The sequence below is a fragment of the Anolis carolinensis genome, unplaced genomic scaffold (genome assembly GCF_035594765.1).
Source record: "Anolis carolinensis isolate JA03-04 unplaced genomic scaffold, rAnoCar3.1.pri scaffold_8, whole genome shotgun sequence".
In the NCBI taxonomy this organism is placed as follows: Eukaryota; Metazoa; Chordata; class Lepidosauria; order Squamata; family Dactyloidae; genus Anolis; species Anolis carolinensis.
The window spans coordinates 1,429,832-1,450,886 of NW_026943819.1; the positions used below are offsets into that span (position 1 = coordinate 1,429,832).

Genomic DNA, 21,055 nt, shown 5'->3' on the forward strand with positions numbered 1-21,055 from the left:
AGAGGCTGGATGGCCATCTGTCGGGGGTGCTTTGAATGCGATTTCCTGCTTCTTAGCAGGGGGCTGGACTAGATGGCCCATGAGGTCTCTTCCAACTCTACTATTCTATGATATGATATGATTCTATGATTCTTGTGCACCAATGCACACATTTCCATAGATAGATCAGCCATGGGCAAACTTGGGCCCTCCGGGCGTTTTGGACTCCAACTCCCACCATTCCTAACAGCCGGTAGGCTGTTAGGAATGGTGGGAGTTGGAGTCCAAAACGCCCGGAGGGCCCAAGTTTGCCCATGCCTGTGTATGTGTCCTTTGCTTATATTATTATTATTATTATTATATTATTATTATATTATTATTGGAATGGACTTTGCCTATGTGCCAATGCCTCTATGCATTACTGGAGTGCCCTTTGCCTATGTGCCACTGTCCCCATATATTACTGAAGTGAGCGTTGTCTATGTACTAATGTCTCTCTCTATATTATTGGAATGTCCCTATACAGTATTGCAGGGGTCCCCAAACTTTTTAAACAGAGGGTCAGTTCACGGTCCCTCCAACCGTTGTAGGGCTGGATTGAAAAAAACCCCTATAAACAAATTCCTATGTACACTGCACATCTCTTATTTTGAAGTAAAAAAAACCAAACGGGAAAAAAATACAGCCTCTATGTTAATCCCAATCATAATAAAAATAATATAGAGGGTTGGAAGAGACCCCTTAGGCCATTGAGTCCAACCCTCTTCTGCCTTTGTGCACCAAAAGCACAAGCAAAGCACCCCTGACAGATGGCCACCCAGCCTCAATGTTAATAATGATGATAATAATAATAATAATAATGCATCACACAGCCCTAAACGCTTGGGAACTTGTGATTTGTGATACAAAATCCAGCATATATATCTCGTTTGCTGTGTTATACTGTGTCTTTGTGTCAATAATAATAATAATAATAATAATAATAATAATAATGAGGATTGGAAGAGACCCCTTGGGCCATTGAGTCCAGCCCCCTTCTGCCTTTGTGCATCAAAAGCACTAGCAAAGCACCCCCTTGGTAATTAATTAATTAATTATTAAATAATAATTAAAATACCATTATAAACAAGCAAAGCTCTGGAAGGTGCACACTGGGCAAGGGAGGAGGCGGGGGCTGGATAAATGGCTTCGATGGGCCATATGTGGCCCCCGGGCCTTAGCTTGGGGACCCCTGCACTATTGGAATGGCTTTTCCCTATGTGCCAATGTCCCTATACATTATTGGACTGGCCTTTTCCCTATGTGCCAATGTCCCTATACATTATTGGACTGGCCTTTTCCTATGTGCCAATGTCCCTATACATTATTGGACTGGCCTTTTCCTATGTGCCAATGTCCCTATACATTATTGGACTGGCCTTTCCCTATGTGCCAATGTCCCTATACATTATTGGACTGGCCTTTCCCTATGTGCCAATGTCCCTATACATTATTGGACTGGCCTTTCCCTATGTGCCAATGTCCCTATACATTATTGGACTGGCCTTTCCCTATGTGCCAATGTCCCTATACATTATTGGACTGGCCTTTTCCTATGTGCCAATGTCCCTATACATTATTGGACTGGCCTTTCCCTATGTGCCAATGTCCCTATACATTATTGGACTGGCCTTTTCCTATGTGCCAATGTCCCTATACATTATTGGACTGGACTTTTCCTATGTGCCAATGTCCCTATACATTATTGGACTGGCCTTTCCCTATGTGCCAATGTCCCTATACATTATTGGACTGGCCTTTCCCTATGTGCCAATGTCCCTATACATTATTGGACTGGCCTTTCCCTATGTGCCAATGTCCCTATACATTATTGGACTGGCCTTTTCCTATGTGCCAATGTCCCTATACATTATTGGACTGGCCTTTTCCTATGTGCCAATGTCCCTATACATTATTGGACTGGCCTTTCCCTATGTGCCAATGTCCCTATACATTATTGGACTGGCCTTTCCCTATGTGCTAATGTCCCTATACATTATTGGACTGGCCTTTCCCTATGTGCCAATGTCCCTATACATTATTGGACTGGCCTTTCCCTATGTGCTAATGTCCCTATACATTATTGGACTGGCCTTTCCCTATGTGCCAATGTCCCTATACATTATTGGACTGGCCTTTTCCTATGTGCCAATGTCCCTATACATTATTGGACTGGCCTTTTCCTATGTGCCAATGTCCCTATACATTATTGGACTGGCCTTTCCCTATGTGCCAATGTCCCTATACATTATTGGACTGGCCTTTCCCTATGTGCCAATGTCCCTATACATTATTGGACTGGCCTTTCCCTATGTGCCAATGTCCCTATACATTATTGGACTGGCCTTTCCCTATGTGCCAATGTCCCTATACATTATTGGACTGGCCTTTTCCTATGTGCCAATGTCCCTATACATTATTGGACTGGCCTTTTCCTATGTGCCAATGTCCCTATACATTATTGGACTGGCCTTTTCCTATGTGCCAATGTCCCTATACATTATTGGACTGGCCTTTCCCTATGTGCCAATGTCCCTATACATTATTGGACTGGCCTTTCCCTATGTGCTAATGTCCCTATACATTATTGGACTGGCTTTTCCCTATGTGCCAATGTCCCTATACATTATTGGACTGGCCTTTCCCTATGTGCCAATGTCCCTATACATTATTGGACTGGCTTTTCCCTATGTGCCAATGTCCCTATACATTATTGGACTGGCCTTTCCCTATGTGCCAATGTCCCTATACATTATTGGACTGGCCTTTTCCTATGTGCCAATGTCCTCAAATAGGATTGTAGTGCTCTTTGCTTATGTGCCATTGTCCCCATACATTATTGGAGTGCCACTTGTTTATGTGCCAATGTCCCGTATTGTAATGTCCTTTACCTATGTGCCAATGTCCCCATACATTGTTGCCCTTTGCTTATGTGCCAGTGTCCCTATATATTATTGGAGTGCCCTTTGCCTGTGTGGCGTTGCATGAATTCCTATATAGGACTGACCTCTGCCAATGTCCTCATATATTATTGGAATGGCCTTTCCCTATGTGCCAAAGTCCTCAAATAGGATTGTAGTGCTCTTTACCTATGTGCCATTGTCCCCATACATTATTGGAGTGCCCTTTGCCAAGGTGTCAGTGTCCCTATATATTATTGGCATGGCCCTTGACCTATGTGCCAATGTTCCTGCTCAGAGGTTCTGCCTTTCACCCCTGTGTTAACCATCATCATGAGCAGCAGCCAAGGACTGGACGAGGCCTCTGTTTATTCAGCCAGGGTGCCATTGGGGAGGGGGCCTTCTTCCCTTTTGGGTGGTCCCTGCAGCTGCTTCATGACCTCGGAGAGCATCCGGTTGCAGAGGGCGGCGTAGGGGTTCATCCGCACCAGCTGCTGCCGGGCAAAGGGGCTCCCCAGCCGGGCCGCCTCCGCAAAGTCCCCGCGGGCCGCTTCCTCCTGGCCGCGCCAGAGCCGGATCAGGCCCCGCTGCACAAAGCCCTGCCGGGCCGCCGGGCCGCTCCCTCCGCTCAGGCTCAGCGCGGCCTCCAGGTCCCGCAGGGCACCTTGGGGAGAGGAAGAGAGAGACCCGTGAGTGTCCGCACCGCATTGGCAAGACCGTTGCCGGATTAACCGAACCCACTTACCCTCAGTGTCGCCCTTGAGCCGCAGGGCCTGGGCCCGGTTGTTGTAGGCGGAGGCCCGCCCAGGGAGCAGCAGGATGGCCTCTCCAAAGGCCTCCAGGGCCGCCTCCAGGTCTCCGGCTTCTGCCCAAGCGACTCCTTGGACCTCCAGGTCGGTGGCCTGTTTCAGCAGGTCCGGGTCGAAGGCGCCTTCTGCTGCCCCAAGAGAAAGGAGAGAGAAAGGCTTGGTCAAAGGACTCCAGAGCTGGGCAGACGGGGTGCAAACATCCCCTCGAAACAGGGTACAAAAATACCCGGGAACCCTTGTAGACTTGGGACTTTATTTGGACTTTACTTGAGAAGACTTTCTTGAGAGCGGTGCTCCATCATCATTTTCTTCATTCCAGTCTACAGCAACATGACCAACCGTCTGTTTACTTTGTTTGGAAGATAGTTTCATGATTATGTATCCCTGAAGCCTATATACATTGGAACCAATATCAGACTTGGATCACTTTTGTGTTAGAGCTGTTGCTCCTTTTCATTTTCTCTGGTACAGTAGAGTCTCACTTATCCAACACTCACTTATCCAACGTTCTGGATTATCCAACGCATTTTTGTAGTCAATGTTTTCAATATATCATGATATTTTGGTGCGAAATTCATAAATACAGTAATTACTACGTAGCATTACTGCGTATTGAACTACTTTTTCTGCCAGATTTGTTGTATAACATGATGTTTTGTGCTTAATTTGTAAAATCATAACTTAATTTGATGTTTAATAGGCTTCTCTTTAATCCCTCTTTATTATCCAACATATACACTTATCCAGGGTTCTGCTGGCCCGTTTATGTTGGATAAGTGAGACTCTACTGTACTACCAAATTGAGCTTTGTACGGGGAACTTTAATAATACTATATGCTATAATATATAATATATATAATACTATATGCCCCAGTGGTGAAGTGCGTTAAAGCACTGAGCTGGAGACCGAAAGGTCCCAGGTTCAAACCCTGGGAGCGGTGTGAGTGCCTGCTGTTAGCCCCAGCTTCTGCCAACCTAGCAGTTCGAAAACGTGCCAATGTGAGTAGATCAATAGGTACCGCTCCGGCGGGAAGGTAACGGCACTCCATGCAGTCATGCCAGTGGCCACATGACCTTGGAGGTGTCTACGGACAACGCTGGCTCTTCGGCTTAGAAATGGAGATGAGCACCAACCCCCAGTGTGTGAGTAGATCAATAGGTACCGCTCCGGCGGGAAGGTAACGGCGCTCCATGCAGTCATGCCAGTGGCCACATGACCTTGGAGGTGTCTACGGACAACGCTGGCTCTTCGGCTTAGAAATGGAGATGAGCACCAACCCCCAGTGTGTGAGTAGATCAATAGGTACCGCTCCGGCGGGAAGGTAACGGCACTCCATGCAGTCATGCCAGTGGCCACATGACCTTGGAGGTGTCTACGGACAACGCTGGCTCTTCGGCTTAGAAATGGAGATGAGCACCAACCCCCAGTGTGTGAGTAGATCAATAGGTACCGCTCCGGCGGGAAGGTAACGGCGCTCCATGCAGTCATGCCAGTGGCCACATGACCTTGGAGGTGTCTACGGACAACGCTGGCTCTTTGGCTTAGAAATGGAGATGAGCACCAACCCCCAGAGTCAGACATGACTGGACTTAACGTCAGAGGAAACCTTACCTTTTACTATGCTATTTGGACATATTTTCTTTGTACATAGACCATCTTGTGTTTGTGTACTTTTCAAGTATTCTGGGATTTTGTATAGCAGAGGGGATGCAAAGCCAGGTCTTGCACGTTAAGGTACATGGCCAAGTTGCAGTGGGATCAGGGTATGTGACCCAGAGCAAGAGGCCTCAGTTCCCACTTCCCTTGTGCCGTAGCCTCCGCTTTGCAAAGGAGACCACGCTGGGTTCCCACAGCCCTGGATCTGGACCAGCTCACCTTCTTCCCCTGCGGCATCTGGCTCTTCGTCCTCGGACTCCTCCTCGTCGAAGGGGGTGTTGGGGTGCAGGATGCTCTGCAGGACGGCCCTGTCCTTGGCGCTGGCCATGGCGGAGCCCAGGTGAGAGGAGACAGGCAGGAGCTGGGCAAACAGAGGGAGGAGGCCACCCTTCCCCAAAGTGGCCAATGGCAGGAGGGGGCAAGGCCGGGCCCCACCTCCTCAGGCCTGGACTCGGTGGGTGTTCACATCCGTGTCTGCAAGGGCCAGACTTTGGACCCTCTCCAAAGGCTGGGGAAGATCCTCCTCTTTTGGAAGTCCACACAGCGACATTGTAGGAGACTAGCCCGGAGGGGAAGGAAAGGAGAGAATTCCAGGAGAGCAAAAAAACAAGCCTTTTATTGTTATCTCAGCTGATGATAAGGCAAAACAGCCGTAGGCACCCACTTCAGTGGGTCCGTATTATGCAATTGGCCGTTGCAACATGTGAGTAGCAAACAAAGAATTTTATATCTCAGCTTATCTAAATTTGACCAATGGCTGAGGGTCTTCCTCACCTTCCACACCTACTTGGCATAAGTGATACCAATGACCCAACTTGTTGATTTCAAGCTAACTTTTGGTCTTGGAACATTCTGGAGAAAGGCACCAGCTCACAGGAAGGCAGGGGCATATGCACAGGCAAAGCGACATAGGCAATAGTTTACTATTTTTCTGGCTTATGGTCCTTACAACATAGGGATGAATTACCTTGTGCTAGCAGAAGCAGCTGTGGCACAATGGGTTAAACCCTTGTGCCGGCTGAACTGCTGGCCTTAAGGTTGGGTTGCTGACCAGAAGGTTGGAGATTCGAATCTGCAAGGCTGGGTGAGCTCCCGTCTGTCAGCTCTAGCTTGCAGGGACATGAGAGAAGCCTCCCAGGAGGATGGTAACACATCCGGTTGTCCCCTGGGCAATGTCTCTGTAGAAGGCCAATTCTCTCGCACCAGAAGCGACTTGCAGTACACTCTCAAGTCACTCCAGTGTGGACTGCATCTGTCCCCCCCAAAATCAACAAACGCAAAGACCAGCCTGTGAAGCAATAAACTTGGACATGTTTATTTAATTAAACTATCACTTAAATAAAAAAGTGCATAGAAAATAAACATGTTTAAAAACTCCTTTTTTTTGTACAACTATATACACTTTTGTCTTTTTTTAATTTTTTACATTCAGTCTTTCAGTCATTCCTCAAACTATTATTTTTTTGTGTGAAAAGTACTTTCCTTCCTCCCTGCGGCGAAGGGCAGGGAATTAACACTGATGCAGCACGAGACGTGTTTCCTCTTTTGAGAAAATAAAATAAAAACCCCAAAAAACAAGAAATCCCCAAAACAGTTTGGAAGAACACAAGAAAGGAGAAGAAGAAAAAAGAGCAATTGCTTGTACATGATAAGTTGTATTTGAACGGAAGGAACCCTGTGATGCGGAGCGGTTTTTTTTGCGCGGCGGGAGACAGTAACGATTTCATGACCGGCGGCTATCGAGAGACGGGACACCACGAACGCCGAAGCTGCGGGGACACGGCACGGTTGTTTCACGCCATCGACGGGACCCAAGGGACGGAAGGAGAGGCAAAGGCTCTCGACAAGGCTCCTCGCTCTGCACCGAAGGGCCAAAAGCCCCCGGATCGACTCCCCACAAAGCCCTTTGCCTGCCTCCGGAGACACTGGGACACGGCTGTTGTTTCTAAAAGTGTTAAAGAGAATTCCAAGCCAGGCTTCAAGACACGGCAGCGGCGGCGGCAGCGGCGGAGGATGATGAGTATTAGTTCCTATATATATACCATTATTTATAACTGCAAGGGTTGCAAGTGAGTGAGGAAGAAGGGGCCGCAGAGGGCAGCCCGGCAACGGTCAGTCCATGATTCTGCGCAAGAGAGGAACCCGGTATTGCTTTGCCGCAAACGGAGGTTGGGGAAGGAGGAAGAGGTTGCAGCCCAGCCCTTTTGCAGCAGCGAGGGACCCGCCTGGCCTTTGCGGAAAGAAACCCCGCGAGAGGTAAAGCCTCATTATCATCATCATGATTGTGGTCAGTTCTGGTTGAATGTGAGGTTTGACGGAAGCCTATCCCAAAAGAGCTGCTCAGTGGTTCACTAACCAACTGGCCACTCAGGGCAGCAACAGCCAGGAAGCATCACCATCATCACTCTTGTACCCCTGGGCCTGTTCTGCCTGGCCCTTCAAAGGCAGAGGCTACGGAAGAAAACTCCAAACTAACACCATCATCCCTCTTGCACCCAGGGCCCGTTCTGCCTGGCCCGACAAAAGCAGAGGCTACGGAGGAAGAGGAGGCCCTGGAGCAACTGTTGGGATGTGGCTCCGCTTTCTCCCAAAACGAGAAACCACTCCGAACTAACACCATCATCACTCTTGCACCCTGGACCTGTTCTGCCTGGCCCTTCAAAGGTAGGCTATGGAGGAAGAGGAGGCCCCGGAGCAACTCTTGGGATGTGGCTCCTCTTTTTCCCGAAATGGGAAACCACTCTGATCTAACACCAAGGCGGCGGAGGAAGAAGAAGGCCGGACTGCTCATGGTCCAGCGTTTGGATATCCACGGACATTGACACGTCCGGCATTTGAGACGGACCCCGATGCCCAGAGGCAGAGCCTGATGGGAAGAGGAAGGGAGGAAGAGGCCGCTCGGCCCCCTGCCCACTCCCAAAGCCCAGGCCCCCCTGCCCAAGGCCTCCCCCCTTCGGAGGAGACGGTCTTGGAGGACGCCACAATTGGGAGAAAAAAAAAAGGAAAGACAAATAGTCCCATAAGTACTCTTCCCTTACGAAGTGCTGCTTCTCATAGAAAAATATACAAAATATATTTACATTTACAAAAAACCTTAAATACGCAAGCTGTAAACAGAACCGGGTAAGATCCAATGACGCGACCGGGGGGGGGGGGGGGGCAAACTCAAAAGGGGCGGAAAGGAAGTTGTGCTGCTGCTGCGTTTCGGAACGGGAACAGGGCCGGCCTCTCTGGGGACAAAGCGGGGGGGGGGGGGGGTGCTTATCTCCCTCCCAGTGCAAACCCACATCCCCCACCCTCCCCAGTGCCACCCCTCTTTCCATTTTGGAAGCAGTGGTTTCCTAGAAGGCTTTGCCTCCAACATGGATGCCCTGGGGTCCCCTCTGGCGGCAGGACAGCAGGAAGGAAGGCTGGCCCCCTCCCCTGAGTGCCCCTCCCTCCCTCCCTCCCCCCCAGACCCTGAATTCATGGAAGCTGCCCGAACCAAGGCCAGGGCTGGCCTCAGCGATCTCCCTTTTCTGGCCTGAGGAACCAATGGAGGAGTGGAAAGGACCCCGCCTTTCCACAAAGCCCACCCCTCCCTTTGCAGCCAAAGGGCGGGGGGGGGGGGTCGGCCCCTCGGGCAGGAAGCTCAGTTGAGGAACCGGCGGCACTTCTTGGCACCGCAGTTGCAGGGCAGCTTGTTGCTGGCGTCCTCGATGGGGAACTTGTAGTCGTAGGTCAGCTCCTCCCCGCGGAAGATCTTGCGCATGGCGAAGATGACGATGTGCTTCTGCCCGTCGATGTTGATGACCCGGGAGAAGCAGTTGGGCTCGCAGGAGTGGTTGATGAAGCGGGCCGCGTTCCCGTGCATGGTGGCGTCCACCACCTCCGCGTCGTCAATGCGGAACATGTAGCAGCCGATGTCCTGGAAGAGAGATGTTGGGTGAGTGGGCTTATCAACAGCAGACCCTCCCCATAACCGTATAGCAGAACAATATGGTTGCAGTATTTACACAAACAAGGTTTCTATAACACTAATAAAGTTCTGTATACTTCCTTCTTTGCTTCCACGCTGGGCTTCTTTCTCATACAGATAAACAGCTTCGCTCTCATAGAACCTCCTCTCACAACAAATTTACACAGTAGCTTTACACACAGCAGCAGCCTTCATACAGGAGCTTCACACACAAGGCCTTCAACCTGGGGCTTCTCTTTGAATGCGATTTCCTGCTTCTTGGCAGGGGGTTGGACTGGATGGCCCATGAGGTCTCTTCCAACTCTACTATTCTATGATTCTATGATTCTAGAAGCTTCTCACACCAGGCCTTCTCATACAGAAGCCTACCTCACACACAGAGACCTACTTCACCCTGAGGCCTACCTCACACAGAGGCCTTCTCTCACTGTGACTGACTAACACTGAATACCACACAGAAGTGTTCTCTCACTTTCTTTGGGGCAACACTTGACTCACATTTTTTTGTAATTAAAAGTCCCAAGTTAATTTCTGACAAGAGAGATGGGGAGGAAGAGGTCAGATCCCAAGGACCAGCCAAGCAGCGAAGGCCAAACGGGGGGACGGAGACTCCGGTTGCCAAGGTCTCACCTTGCTGTCGTAGTACTTCTCCCGCTTGTCAGTGAGAATGGAGCGGATGACGTTGCCGGCGTATTCGATCACCATCTCGCCGGCGTCGATGTTCCTCTTGCAGAACAGGCCTCGGCCGTGGATGGGGGATCTGTGACAAGAGGGGCAAAGTGGGTGGGACCATGGGTGCCACCCGTCCGAGCGGCCTCTCGCCACCTCCCCTCCGCTCTCCCACCCCACTGACCTGTAGACCCCGACGGCCTCCTTGGAGGTCTTCTTCAGGTGCCGGAAGCGCATGGGCATGGGGAGGTCCATGCTGGTGGCCCTCCTGCAGAAGGGAGGAAGGGAGGAAGGGGAGGAAGAAGGCTGCTTGAGAGCCCCCTGCAGCAGAGCTCCTTGCCACGAGGGAGGGCCGGGCAGCTCTTCTCGGCAACCGCTCCGTGGCCCCAATGATCCCTTGACACCCCTCCCTCCCTCCCGCAGACAAGATCAAGAAGATGCGGCCTTTGAGCCCCCCCACCAACTCGCCTCCGCACCCGCTATGTACCGGGCAGACTTCAGCTGCACCTCCTCCTCCTCCTCCTCGTTGGGGTGGTACTCGGGCGGCTGGCGGTGCTTGGAGGCCAGGAAGTTGAACATGTCAAAGGCAGACTTCCTGCAGGGCAAGTGGGGGGGGGGGGGGGGGAGAAGGTCAGGAAGGTGGTCTTGGCCCCCTCACCTGCCTCTTGGGTGACTCTTGGAGCCCTTTCCTGCACCACCAACCCCACCACTGCTCCCAGATAGGGCTCTGCATTGGCTCCTGCATCTATGGGGTCAGTTCCTTGTGCCCATGGCCTTCTCTCTCTTCTCCCAGCAAGGAAATGGGCTCCAGCTGGTGCCACGCAATGGATGCCCAGAGAAAGGCAGGGCCTGGGAGTAGAGTGCAGCCGCACTTCCTTCCCAACAAGGCCCTGCCCTGCCTCAGCCCCTCCAGTCTCCCCAGTTCTCTTGGGGTCCTCGGTGCCACTTGCCTGAGGTGCACTTCGGCCCTGGCGGAGCCATGGGGGTTGACGGGGGGCTCCTTGGTCTCCTCCGGTTTGTGGAAGCGGAACTTGTAGTTGTGGCAGTGCTTGGCGCCGTAGAGCTGCTCCACCAGGAAGACCACGGCATCGTGGAGAAGGCCCAACATCCGCAGCCCACTCACACCTGCAGCGGGAGGAAGAGAAGGGAGAACCGGGGCAGGAAACGTGTGACCCCCACTCAGCTCAGCTCCGCCCATCCTGAGGTCACAAGAGGCTCCGAGAGGGACTATGCACTTTGACCAAAGCGTCCCACTAGCACGTGATTGAACCTCAAGAACATAGCCATCTCTACTAAGCACTTACTGGACAAGATCTGACTGTTGCACTTTATGGAACCAAACTTTAACGAGCTACCTGTAATATTATATCACGAGACCCCCTATTAATTCGAACTACTCCCAGACTGAGTAAAGAACACTACAGCATCTATTGTTCGGAATAAGCACTAATGCACTTTAGAGATAAACTGTATAGTTGCTATTATAATTAACATCAGCTGTGGGGTTAGTACACAATTAGGGTAATAGTGGGGAGCAGGGAGGGGTCAGTTAGGGGGCGGGAAGGTTCGGTGGGTAATTGGTGTAAGAAGTGGCCTTAAAAGCAACACAAATAGTACACTCTGGAGCCCCTGAGGAGGTGTGGCCACAGGCCTCACACAGCCACGGCTCTTGGGCCTGAGGCAGACAACAATGGTCCAGGGCAACCCAAGCACCACCCCGGCAAGACTTATTGAGGATTCTGGATGAATGGATTCTAATCTTGGACATGCTTAAAATTTTATATAATGTGATTTTATTTTGTAATGTTTTATATGAATTGTTGTTTTGTAGATTGTTTTATATGAATTGTTGTTTTTATATTGTTTTTAGGCATTGAATTTTTGCCTATTTATTGTAAGCCGCTTTGAGTCCCCTCGGGGAGAAAGGCGGGGTAAAAGTGATGTAAATAAATAAATAAGGAGGCCTGCGCCCAGGAGATTGCCCCTAAGGAAGGCACACATTTGTGGCAAACCCAAAGACGACCCACCTGCAAAGGAGAGCTGCTTCAAGCGGGCGTTGGACCGCGCCTCCTGGACTTTGTCAGTCAAGGATTTCCAGGCCTCTGAGATCATGAGAAAAGAAGGATTCAGTAGAATGGGGAGACCCAAGGTCCTCCCAAAGCCCCTTCTGGAGCCACACAACTTCCGGATGCTCCAGGGACTCTAAATCCCAGCATGCCTCCATCAGGCCACTCCTGTGGCCTTTGGGCAGCTGATGTTGGGCTCAAGACCTCAGGCGGGTGCTGCAAACTCCCACGTCCTGCCCGCCCCTGCACTCCGCACACCTTCAATACTTTCTGCACAGATCTGAAAGCCGTCATCGCTGGAGATCTCAAAGACCAGCCCCTTCTTGGGCTTCCTCTCCACAAGGCCTTCCTTTCTCCTCTGCTCCTGCTGCAGCCAGAACATGAGTGGGGAGCTGAAGGTGCCCTCCTCCTCCTCCTCTTCCTCCTCGGGAGCCTTGGGGTCTGGAGGGAAAAGAGGAGCCGCTTGCCTCCCACACGACAAACAACCACAAACACGAGAGAGGAAAGCAGGGCACCCAGGGCCTCCCTCTTTGCACCCCACACACCTGCCGGCTCTGGTTCGCTTGGTGTGCTCTGCTTCGGGGAGAGATGCGGGTGGGCTTCGGGGAGAGATGCGGGTTGTCTGGGGAGAGGAAGACAGTCAATGCCACTCCACATGGCAGCCATCGTGACTCGATTCAGTTAACAAACCAGGCTGGTCAATGGGTGGCCCAAGAGATCCCTGTCCCCATTGGCTACTACTGGGTCAGCTGGCCCAAGAGATGAAGGAGGAAGCCTCCCAAGAGCCCACAGGACTTACCCTGCCGCCTTCGGGGCCGGGGGGTCTAGGCTTTCTTTCTCCTCCGGCTGCACCTTTGCGGCAGGGATTCTAGGACAGATGGACAGAGAGTTAGATTGTTTCTTGTACCAGTCACAAGCCATGACATCAAATAACATACAACCTTTAAAAGCACAATAAGCGCTTTCCAATGTAAACATTAAAACTTATTCCATATCCTGGCTCTTTAAAACTACAGTCACTGTGATGTGATAATAACAATGTCTGATTTGTATCATCCCAAACTATCTCAATTTCCATTTTTAGCCTCTGCTGCGGACTTTACTAATTTAGCTTGGATTTTTTGGGCTGCATTTGCAAATGCAGTAACCTTTAATGTTGTCTATCTATCTATCTATCTATCTATCTATCTATCTATCTATCTATCTATCTATCTATCTGTCTGTCTGTCTGTCTGTCTGGGTAATGGAATCACGGCACTGGACAAAACAACTAAACTAAACACCCCACAACCTCAAAAATTGACAGCAAAACCTCTCATCCACGCCTCTACGTTCATACAACAAAAAGAAAAGAAAAATAAAGTCCTAGCCACAGCAACGCGTGGCCGTGCACAGCTAGTTTTGAATAATCCGCTAACAAGTCACAGATAACTGCTGACTGTTGCCATGCATCCCTTTCTTCCTTCCAAAAGGGCTCCCAGAAGATTGTTTCTAGGGTCATTATACAAAGGGCAGTGTAACAGATAGTGTAATAAATCCTCTCTTTCCCCCAAAAGACCCACAAATACAAAGTTGTTGAGCGTAAGAGATCCCTGTATATCTTTCTTCTAGCCAGCCTGATGGGGTTCTTCAGAAGTGCAGCGCTATAAATGCTTTTCTAAGGGCTACAGGCGTTAGGTCTTGGAGATATTGTTGACAACATTGGTCACTCTTTAGTAGAGGATACCAAGGGGTGAAACCCTGGTGTTTACTGCTCCGCAAGTCGTCAGATACATCCATTTTAAAGATTTGGTTGACAGAGTTATTTTGGACTCACACAGGGTCAGTAGAACCTGCCAAGGCTCTTGTCTGTCAGGAGAGAGAAGCAGTAGAGCAGAAGAGACCCCCTCTCCCTCCAGGAAGTCCCCCATTTGATCAGTGTGGGGGGGGGGGAGTGTGATTGCAAAGAGGGGAGGGGGCTCTGTGGCCCAGCAGGCCATCTCTTACCTGCCGCCGGCCTCCTGGGCTGCTGCCCCCCTTGTGCCTCGCTGGGGAGCCTCCTTCTCCAGGGACCTGGTCCAGAGCGGAGTGGCCTTGTGCTTCTTTGCAGACGCCTTGCTGTCCACGGAGGGCGGGAGCCTCTTGGCTTTGAGCTTGGCCTTCGTGGCGCTTGGGGGGCCCTGCTCTGCAGGTTGGGGCACCCCGGGAGTAGCAGCAGCGGGAGTGGCACGCACGGCGGTGGCGGAGGAAACACAGGGCTTGCTTTGCTCCAAAGAGGAGTCTGCGGCATCCACTGCCGGAGGAAAGCGGGGTAGTGGAGGGGTTCCTGACTGGGGCGCCATGGCCCCACTTTTGCCAGAAAGGAGCTGGGTCAGGGGGGGCCCCGGCTGGTAGGGGCCATCCGCGTCAGGGGCCAGGCCCAGAGTCTGGGGAGAGGGCAAGACGCACATGCTGGACGAGGCCCCCTGAGCCGCTGGGGGGCCCTCGGCCAGCGGGGCAAAGATCCCAGAGGGGACAGGGGGTGGAGGGGGGGCCGGGTGGGGCTCGGGGAGGCCCAGGCCTTGCTGCTGGGAAGCTTTGAGGAGGAGGCTTCCCAAGGGCCCCATGTCTGGGGAGGTGCCTGGCATAGCGTGGCCCCTCCCCATCGCGTGGCCAGGGGTGGCCGGGCCGGACAGGGGCTGCATGGGCACCACGTTCAGCACAGGGGGAGGGGAGGCTGGGCCAGGGGCAAGGCAGCCCACTTCGGGCCCAACCCCGCCGGATGGCGTTCCGATTGCTGGCCCCGGGGGCAAGAGAGGTTGCTGCTCAAAGTACATCACCCCTCCGGCCTTGGAGCGCTTGATGATGTTGGGGAGGGCCCTGTGGGACGACGAAGTGCTGACCGCTCCCCCCAGGTCCAGGAGGCCCGGATGGGAGGGCAGCTGGGACGGAGCGAAGTTGACCAGGGCCATGCCGGAGGGAGCCATGTCGGACGGGGCCAGCTTCTTGCTCTTCCGCGACTGCAGCCGTGCAATGGGGCGCTTCTTGCCGAGGGCGGAGGGCGGGGTCCCGGGGGAAGGGGAGGGGCCCAGCTCACCCCTCTGGCCAGCCTCGGGGTCCGGCGGCTGCTGGACGCCAATCAGGAGGCCCGAGGAGGGCCCGGGGCTGGCCAGGGCCGGGGGGAATCCGCTCTGTGGTCCGGCTGAGAAGGGGTGCAGGTGCTGGTGGTGGGCCATGGGCAGCAGCCCTTTGCCGGAGGAAGGGAAGAGGGGCTGCTGGGAGGAGGAGGGCAGGCTGGGGCTCAGCCCCGCGGCCAGCGCCAGCTCAGCCGATCCCATTGGCCCCATGGCTTCCATCACTCCCGTGGCGGATCCCACAGAGGAGGTCAGCTGGATCTTCTGCGTGACGCCATTGGGCAATGTCTGCAGGACATAAAGAGGCTGCATGTTCTGGTTCACCACCAAGAGCTTCTCAGCGCCGGGCTTGAGGTGGAGGGGGGCTGTCTGCACCGCAGCGTTGGTGATTTGGGAGGGGCCGGGGCTCTCCACAGCGCTGGGCCTGTACTTGGCGCCCTGGAGTGGGAGGGTGGGCGAGACGGGGACCTGGAGGCCGGGCGTCCCACTGCTCCTGGCCAGGTCTTGCTCCGAGGGTCCGCAGGAGGGGCTGGTGATGTGCTCTGGCTCCATGTGGCCCTGGATGAAGGTGTCCGGGGTGAGGGGTCCGTCAGGGCTGGGGTCCACTTGGGGGCTCAGGAGGGGCGGCTCCCCTTCGCTGGGTGCAGACTTCTCCGTGACGGTGACCCTTTTCTCGGCAGGCTCTGCGGAAGGCAAGGCCAGCATGGCTCTCTCCCGAGAGGAGGAGAGCGAGGCCTCGGAAATGGTGGCAAGCCGGCTGTGGTTCTGGCTGGGCACCGTGGGGCTCCGCGTTGTCAAGACGGAGAGGTCGGACGGGAGCTCTAAGGGCAGCTCGAACTGCTCCTCGGCCGAGATGGAGGACGAGACGCTGCTGTCCACTGGCTCGGCACTGGGCAGCTGCTGAGAGAAGACCTCGAAGAGGCCCATGTCCTTGCCCCGGTTGCTGTCCAGGCCCAGGCCGTCCCCCAGCGTCAGCAGCTCCGAGGAGGAGGACTCGGGGCTCTCCCCCAGGGCTTGCATCGAGGGGGTGTTCTTCAGCACAAAGTCCATGATGTCCGAAGGGAGGATGTTTCCGCAGTCGTCGCTGTTGTTGTTGTCCGAGTCGGACTTGAGCAGCTCGGTGCTGAAGGTGTCCAGGAGGTTCTTCTCTGGGGGCTCTGTGGAGGCTCGGGTCCGGCGGCCTGCGGCCTCCAGGGAGCTCAGCTGGGCCTCCAAGGGATCCTGGCTCTGAGCCTTGACCCGGCAGTTCTCCATCTTGGACTCGGCCACTTTGTGCCCCGCTGAGCCCTTGGTCACCTGGGCCTTCTCCCCACTGCTCTCCTTCAGGCTCTCCGTTCCGTTCTCCTTGCTGCTGCTCCTCTTGGTCACTGGGTTGCCCTTCCTGGTGGTCACCGTGATGCTGGTGTCACTCTCCGTCCCGTCGTCTACGCCGTCCAGCTGGGAGATCTTAGGAGGGAGGCTGATGTTCTCCTCTTCACGGAACAAGCCGTGTGGGGGCAGGTGCTCTTCTCCGCTGGAGACTACGGTCCGGGTGAAGTTGTAGTAGTAGTGCTCTTCCTCGTCGGACGTGCTGAGGTCATCCGCTCCGTCCACTTGCCCTTCGGCCGACCTCTTCCCACGCTTCTTGCCTGTGGAGTTGCTGTAGAAGGGGATGTCCTCCTCGCCGTAGGACCTCACTCCATACAAGGGGGTCAGCCCAAAAAACATGTTGGACCTGGCCCTGGCGCTGCGCCGGGGGTACCTCCGCTTGTAAGCCCCGTCCTCCTGCGCCTTCGCCCCGTCCTGGATCATCAAACCGCTCCCCTGAACAGGGAGGCTGGGGTAGCCCTCTCCGGGGGCCTCGGGGGCCGAAGAAGCAGCAGTAGTAGCAGCAGTGCTCTGGCCTTCTGCAAGAACGCAGCCGTTGCCGGACTGAGCCCTGGAAGAGTCCGGCTTGCTCTCCTTGCTTTGCAGCTCTGCTTCGCTCTCTCTCTGGACACTCTTGCTCTCCCCTTCCATTTTGAGAGGAGTCAGGGTCACCTTCACGGTGCGCTTCTGGGAAGCCTGCATCTCCTTCAAAGGGGCTGCTGCATCTCCCTGGAAGGGAGCCTTGGGTGCCCTCTGGCTCAACAGCCCACTGTTGTCTGGTGCCTTCTCTGGAGCCAAAGTGCTGTTGCAGAGCCTCAGGGGAACCGGCTCAGGAGTGGCAGAAGGGAGAACACACTCGGGCCCTGTGCTTTCCTGGTTGTCGGCCGGGAGGAGACTCGTGAAAGGCTTGCTGGGATGCCTCTCCTTGGCTCCCCTCCTGGCCTTCTGCCGCCTCTCTCGGCCCATGGAAGACGCTAAGGGGTCGCTGATGGAAGGAGGCTGGAGACCTGCTCCCGGAGGCTTGGAGGCCTTGGCTTCTAGATCCTGGAGGGAGCAGCTCTTTTCCACCTGGGGGAGATCCGCCTGCTGCTCTTGCTCCTTCTTTGGCGCTCTCTGTTGCACAGGCAGAAAGGGCACTGGCTCCTTGGGAGGAAAGGGCTCTGGTGGGGCTTCAGGGAGCTTTCCTGCTTGGCTGGGGTTTGCCTCCACTCCAGACAGGCTTTGTCCTGGAGGAAGTGCTTTCGAATTCCCAGGGGAAGAGATGAAGTCCTTGGGGCCCAGCAGCTTGGCCTTTTCTGTCGCCTTGGCAGGGGTGGGCCCTCCCGCTGAGGCTGCTTCGGATGACAGGCCTGTCCCCTCAGAGGGAGGAGTGCCTTTGTCTCCGCCGCCCGCTGCTTGCTTTGGGGAAATGGGAGGCGGAGGGCTGTTCTGGACAGAGAGGCCTGGGGCTCCTGGGCCCAGAGGGTGCTCCGGAGGCTTGGTGCTCAACGAATCCTGCTCTGGGGCAGGGGAGAGGCTGGGTCCTAAAGAGACGCTGGGCCTGGTGCCATGATGGGGGGCTTCTGTCCGGTTGGGAGGCACTGCCCAGGACCTCAGTTGCTGGGGAGACAGCGGAGAGGCACTGGGTCTCCGGGAGCCAATGCTCTTAAGTCCAGAAGAGAGCAGTGGGTCTCCCACCGTCACGATTTCATGCGTCACAGGAGTAGGGCTCCCTAAGGAGAAAGCAAAGAGGGTCAGAACGGGAGGGTTATTTTACAGAACTCAGCCCAGGATGTAAATATCCAGACTATAAAAGCATCAGCATACAGTTTACAATATACAAATATGCAAACATTAAAGCAGAATTTAATATAAACAGTAATTAGAAATTCAGTTAAAATCCATTAAAACATTCAAAGTTAATGAAAGCACAGGGAGAGAGATCTACAGAGCCAGAGACCAATGTTGCCAAGCTCTATTTGTCCTGCTCTGCCTTGGGCCGCTCTCAACAGAGAGGCCCTGATGTTCAGACTCTCGCAAACTCCGACGAGGCAACAGCTGGAGGCCTCAGCTCCAAAACGCCAGCCTCCCCTTCCTCACCAAGGCCATGCCTGTCCATTGCAACTCTGTGAGTCAGTGAGCAGTAAGGAAAGGCAGGCCATAGAAGGCAAAGGAGGGCTTAGGTCCAGAATGCACACACACAAGCTAACACAAGCTATTGAAGAGAGCTTGGACAAAACACTGGGCACAGAAAAGAAGCCAAGTCACACAACGTAGAGCGGTCGCAGAAAGCAGGAGGGGACAGACCTGCGGAGGGCAAGGGGCGCGAACCAGGTGACCTCTGGGCAGGGGGAAAGCCCGGTGTCCTGATGCGCAGAGCCTTGCAGTGCGGAGGATGCAGAGGAAGGTCGGCGGAGGGGGCTCTCAGGACGGGCGGCAGCCCCCGGCCCTCCCTGGCTGGGATTTCTGCAGCAGGAGAAAAAGAGAAGCCAGGGGTTCTTGCTGGATGCAGACAAAAGAAGGGAACAGTTCCACAAAGGGGTGCAGCCAGGAAACACACCCAATTTGGCAACCCAGGGCACGGATGCAGCCTCGGCTGGGGCAGGGTCTGGCTCTGCCCACCGGGAAAGCGCATCCAGTGGCAGCCTGAGGAGGAGACTCACCCGGAAGAAGGGCCAGGCTGTGAGCAACCGTCCTGTTGTCGCTGTGCTCCACCGTGCTGTTGATGTCTGGCTCCAGGGCCGCAGGGCGGCACTCCATGATCTTGCAGGTGTAGACGCAGCGCTTCCGGGCATCCATCGTGCTCCAGTACACCCGGGAGCACCTGCGGAGACACCCCAAAGGCGTGTGCGGCAAAGAAGTGCACAGGGCAGCGGCAATAGGACCTGACACCTGCCCACGCTTTATTTTTGGGCTCAGAGCCCCTTTGGGAAAGTGCCCAGCAACTACTTGGGGATGAGGCTGTACTTACTGGTAGCCAATGGGGAAGAGCTTGTCTTCACAATCTGAGAGGTCATTCAGGATCCCGAGGCAGTCGATGGTCATTGAGCCTGCATGGAATCGGCCCAGGAGAGGTTATGTCAGGGCTGGGAAGGGGCCTCGTGCCCCTGCAGCCCTCACCAGGGACCAAAGCCTTACCGATCATCATGTGGATGTTCTCCGGCTGCAGGCCATTCAGAAACCGTCGCCTCAAACTGATCCCTTCAAAGTCCACAAAGACTCTTCTCAGGACCTCAAAGCCATTCTCTGGCACCACCTGCACAGGCAGACAAGAGAAGTCCGGACAGCTGAAGAGCATGCTGGGCAAAGGGACCCAAGCGGAGTCTGCTTGCCAAGGGCAAGAATGGGGCGCCTGCTCACCTCCCCTTTGATCAGGTCCCGGTGGCGTTGGCAATACACTTTCTTGTCCTCCAGGAAGATGCAGTTCTTGGCCCGGGAGCACATGAAGTGGTAGTTGCTTGTGCAGGAGGTCAGGCAGCAGCCCACCGTGGCCCCAGGCCTCTGGCAGAACTCACATCTCTGCAAGACAGGTTTCAGTGTTAAGGGGAAAAGAAATGCTTCGATGGAAAGGACATGGTGATCCAAAGTAGAAGGGGACGACTGTCCGTTCCAAAGGAGTCAGCCAATGGTAACGTGAGAGAAGGGCTACTGCACAGTAGGAGTTTGGGGATCCCTTCCCATTTTGCATGCAGAGATCTTATATTTGGAGACTCAAGAAACACAAAGCACATGAATCCCCATGTGCTTCCTTGTTAACAAGTGGGAGAGGGCCCTACTGTTGCTGCTTTAGAAATTCATGGCCATGATTCCCATAAACCCTCCTCCACTCACCAGCTGCTTCCCGCGGATCAGGGCCATGTGCACGTTCTTCAAGGAGCCGCCGTCATCCTCAAACACCTCCGCTGACCACAGGGCGCAGTTCACGTGGGCCCACTCGTTCTGGCCGACGTAGAGGAGCCGCCCGGCATCCTGAAGGAGACAGAGTGGAGCCTGGGTCAGCTGGGCAGCGAAGGGCAGGCCTTGGAACTGGGGGCCGCCCACCGTTCACCACAGGCCCCTTTCTTGGCACAGCACCACTTACGTTTCCCCCGTCATCGCCATACTTCAAGCAAAGCGCACACTGCCGGTTGTCTTCCACATCTGGAGGAGGGGCAAGGTCTGGGCCGTCCTCCTGGGTTCTGTCGGGATCTACAGAATAAACAACACAAGAAGAGGAATGTGCCCATCCTGACCAGGGAGGAAGAGGAGGAGGGAGCTGGGAACTGGATGCTGAAGACAGCAATTGCCAAAACAGGAAGGCACTTCCAGGGCCTTGCTCAGTTTTGCTTTTTTGAAAACCAAACACAAGCAGTGATGCAGCACCAGAGGGAGGGAAGCCACCTTCAGCCAGACCCCTGGGCAGCAGCTGGATCAATGTCAGAAATATTAAAAATTAACTAGGTATTTTTAATTACAAAGATGTGAGTCAAGCACTGAAATTGATGCAATGACTCTGCAAAAGATACAGTTCAATATAAGTAGGTGTGCCTGTAGCTTAGTAGGCCTCAGTGTGAGAGAGGC

The 21,055-nt window shown here is 54.0% G+C and overlaps 2 protein-coding genes across 3 annotated transcripts in view; both read right to left on the reverse strand.

The window, feature by feature from the left end:
• Positions 1-3,270: 3,270 nt before the first annotated feature.
• ttc36 (tetratricopeptide repeat domain 36) lies at positions 3,271-5,790 on the reverse strand. 2 transcript variants are annotated; one of them, XM_062961247.1, is made up of 3 exons: positions 5,604-5,790; positions 3,664-3,855; positions 3,271-3,582 (listed from the first exon to the last, which is right to left on the reverse strand). In XM_062961247.1, the coding sequence occupies exons 1-3, from the start codon at positions 5,710-5,712 to the stop codon at positions 3,287-3,289; spliced, it is 597 nt and encodes a 198-aa protein (XP_062817317.1). In that variant the 5' UTR covers positions 5,713-5,790; the 3' UTR covers positions 3,271-3,286. The 2 variants fall into 2 exon arrangements, with proteins under 2 accessions (XP_062817317.1, XP_062817318.1); XM_062961248.1 differs by having other exon boundaries at positions 3,664-3,852; positions 5,604-5,780.
• Positions 5,791-8,308: 2,518 nt separating this feature from the next.
• Positions 8,309-21,055, reverse strand: part of kmt2a (lysine methyltransferase 2A) — a 28,056-nt gene continuing 15,309 nt past the window's right edge. Inside the window, exons 20-36 of the mRNA XM_062961249.1 lie at positions 20,577-20,683; positions 20,327-20,464; positions 19,856-20,014; positions 19,634-19,751; positions 19,467-19,545; positions 19,159-19,319; positions 18,803-18,961; positions 14,064-18,228; positions 12,877-12,945; positions 12,623-12,699; positions 12,336-12,518; positions 12,039-12,113; positions 10,962-11,136; positions 10,499-10,606; positions 10,196-10,279; positions 9,973-10,102; positions 8,309-9,291 (exon numbers count right to left, since the gene is read on the reverse strand). Of these exons, the coding sequence (XP_062817319.1) occupies positions 9,016-9,291; positions 9,973-10,102; positions 10,196-10,279; positions 10,499-10,606; positions 10,962-11,136; positions 12,039-12,113; positions 12,336-12,518; positions 12,623-12,699; positions 12,877-12,945; positions 14,064-18,228; positions 18,803-18,961; positions 19,159-19,319; positions 19,467-19,545; positions 19,634-19,751; positions 19,856-20,014; positions 20,327-20,464; positions 20,577-20,683 (6,263 nt within the window). The 3' untranslated portion in view covers positions 8,309-9,015. The remainder of the gene's footprint in view (positions 9,292-9,972; positions 10,103-10,195; positions 10,280-10,498; positions 10,607-10,961; positions 11,137-12,038; positions 12,114-12,335; positions 12,519-12,622; positions 12,700-12,876; positions 12,946-14,063; positions 18,229-18,802; positions 18,962-19,158; positions 19,320-19,466; positions 19,546-19,633; positions 19,752-19,855; positions 20,015-20,326; positions 20,465-20,576; positions 20,684-21,055) is intronic.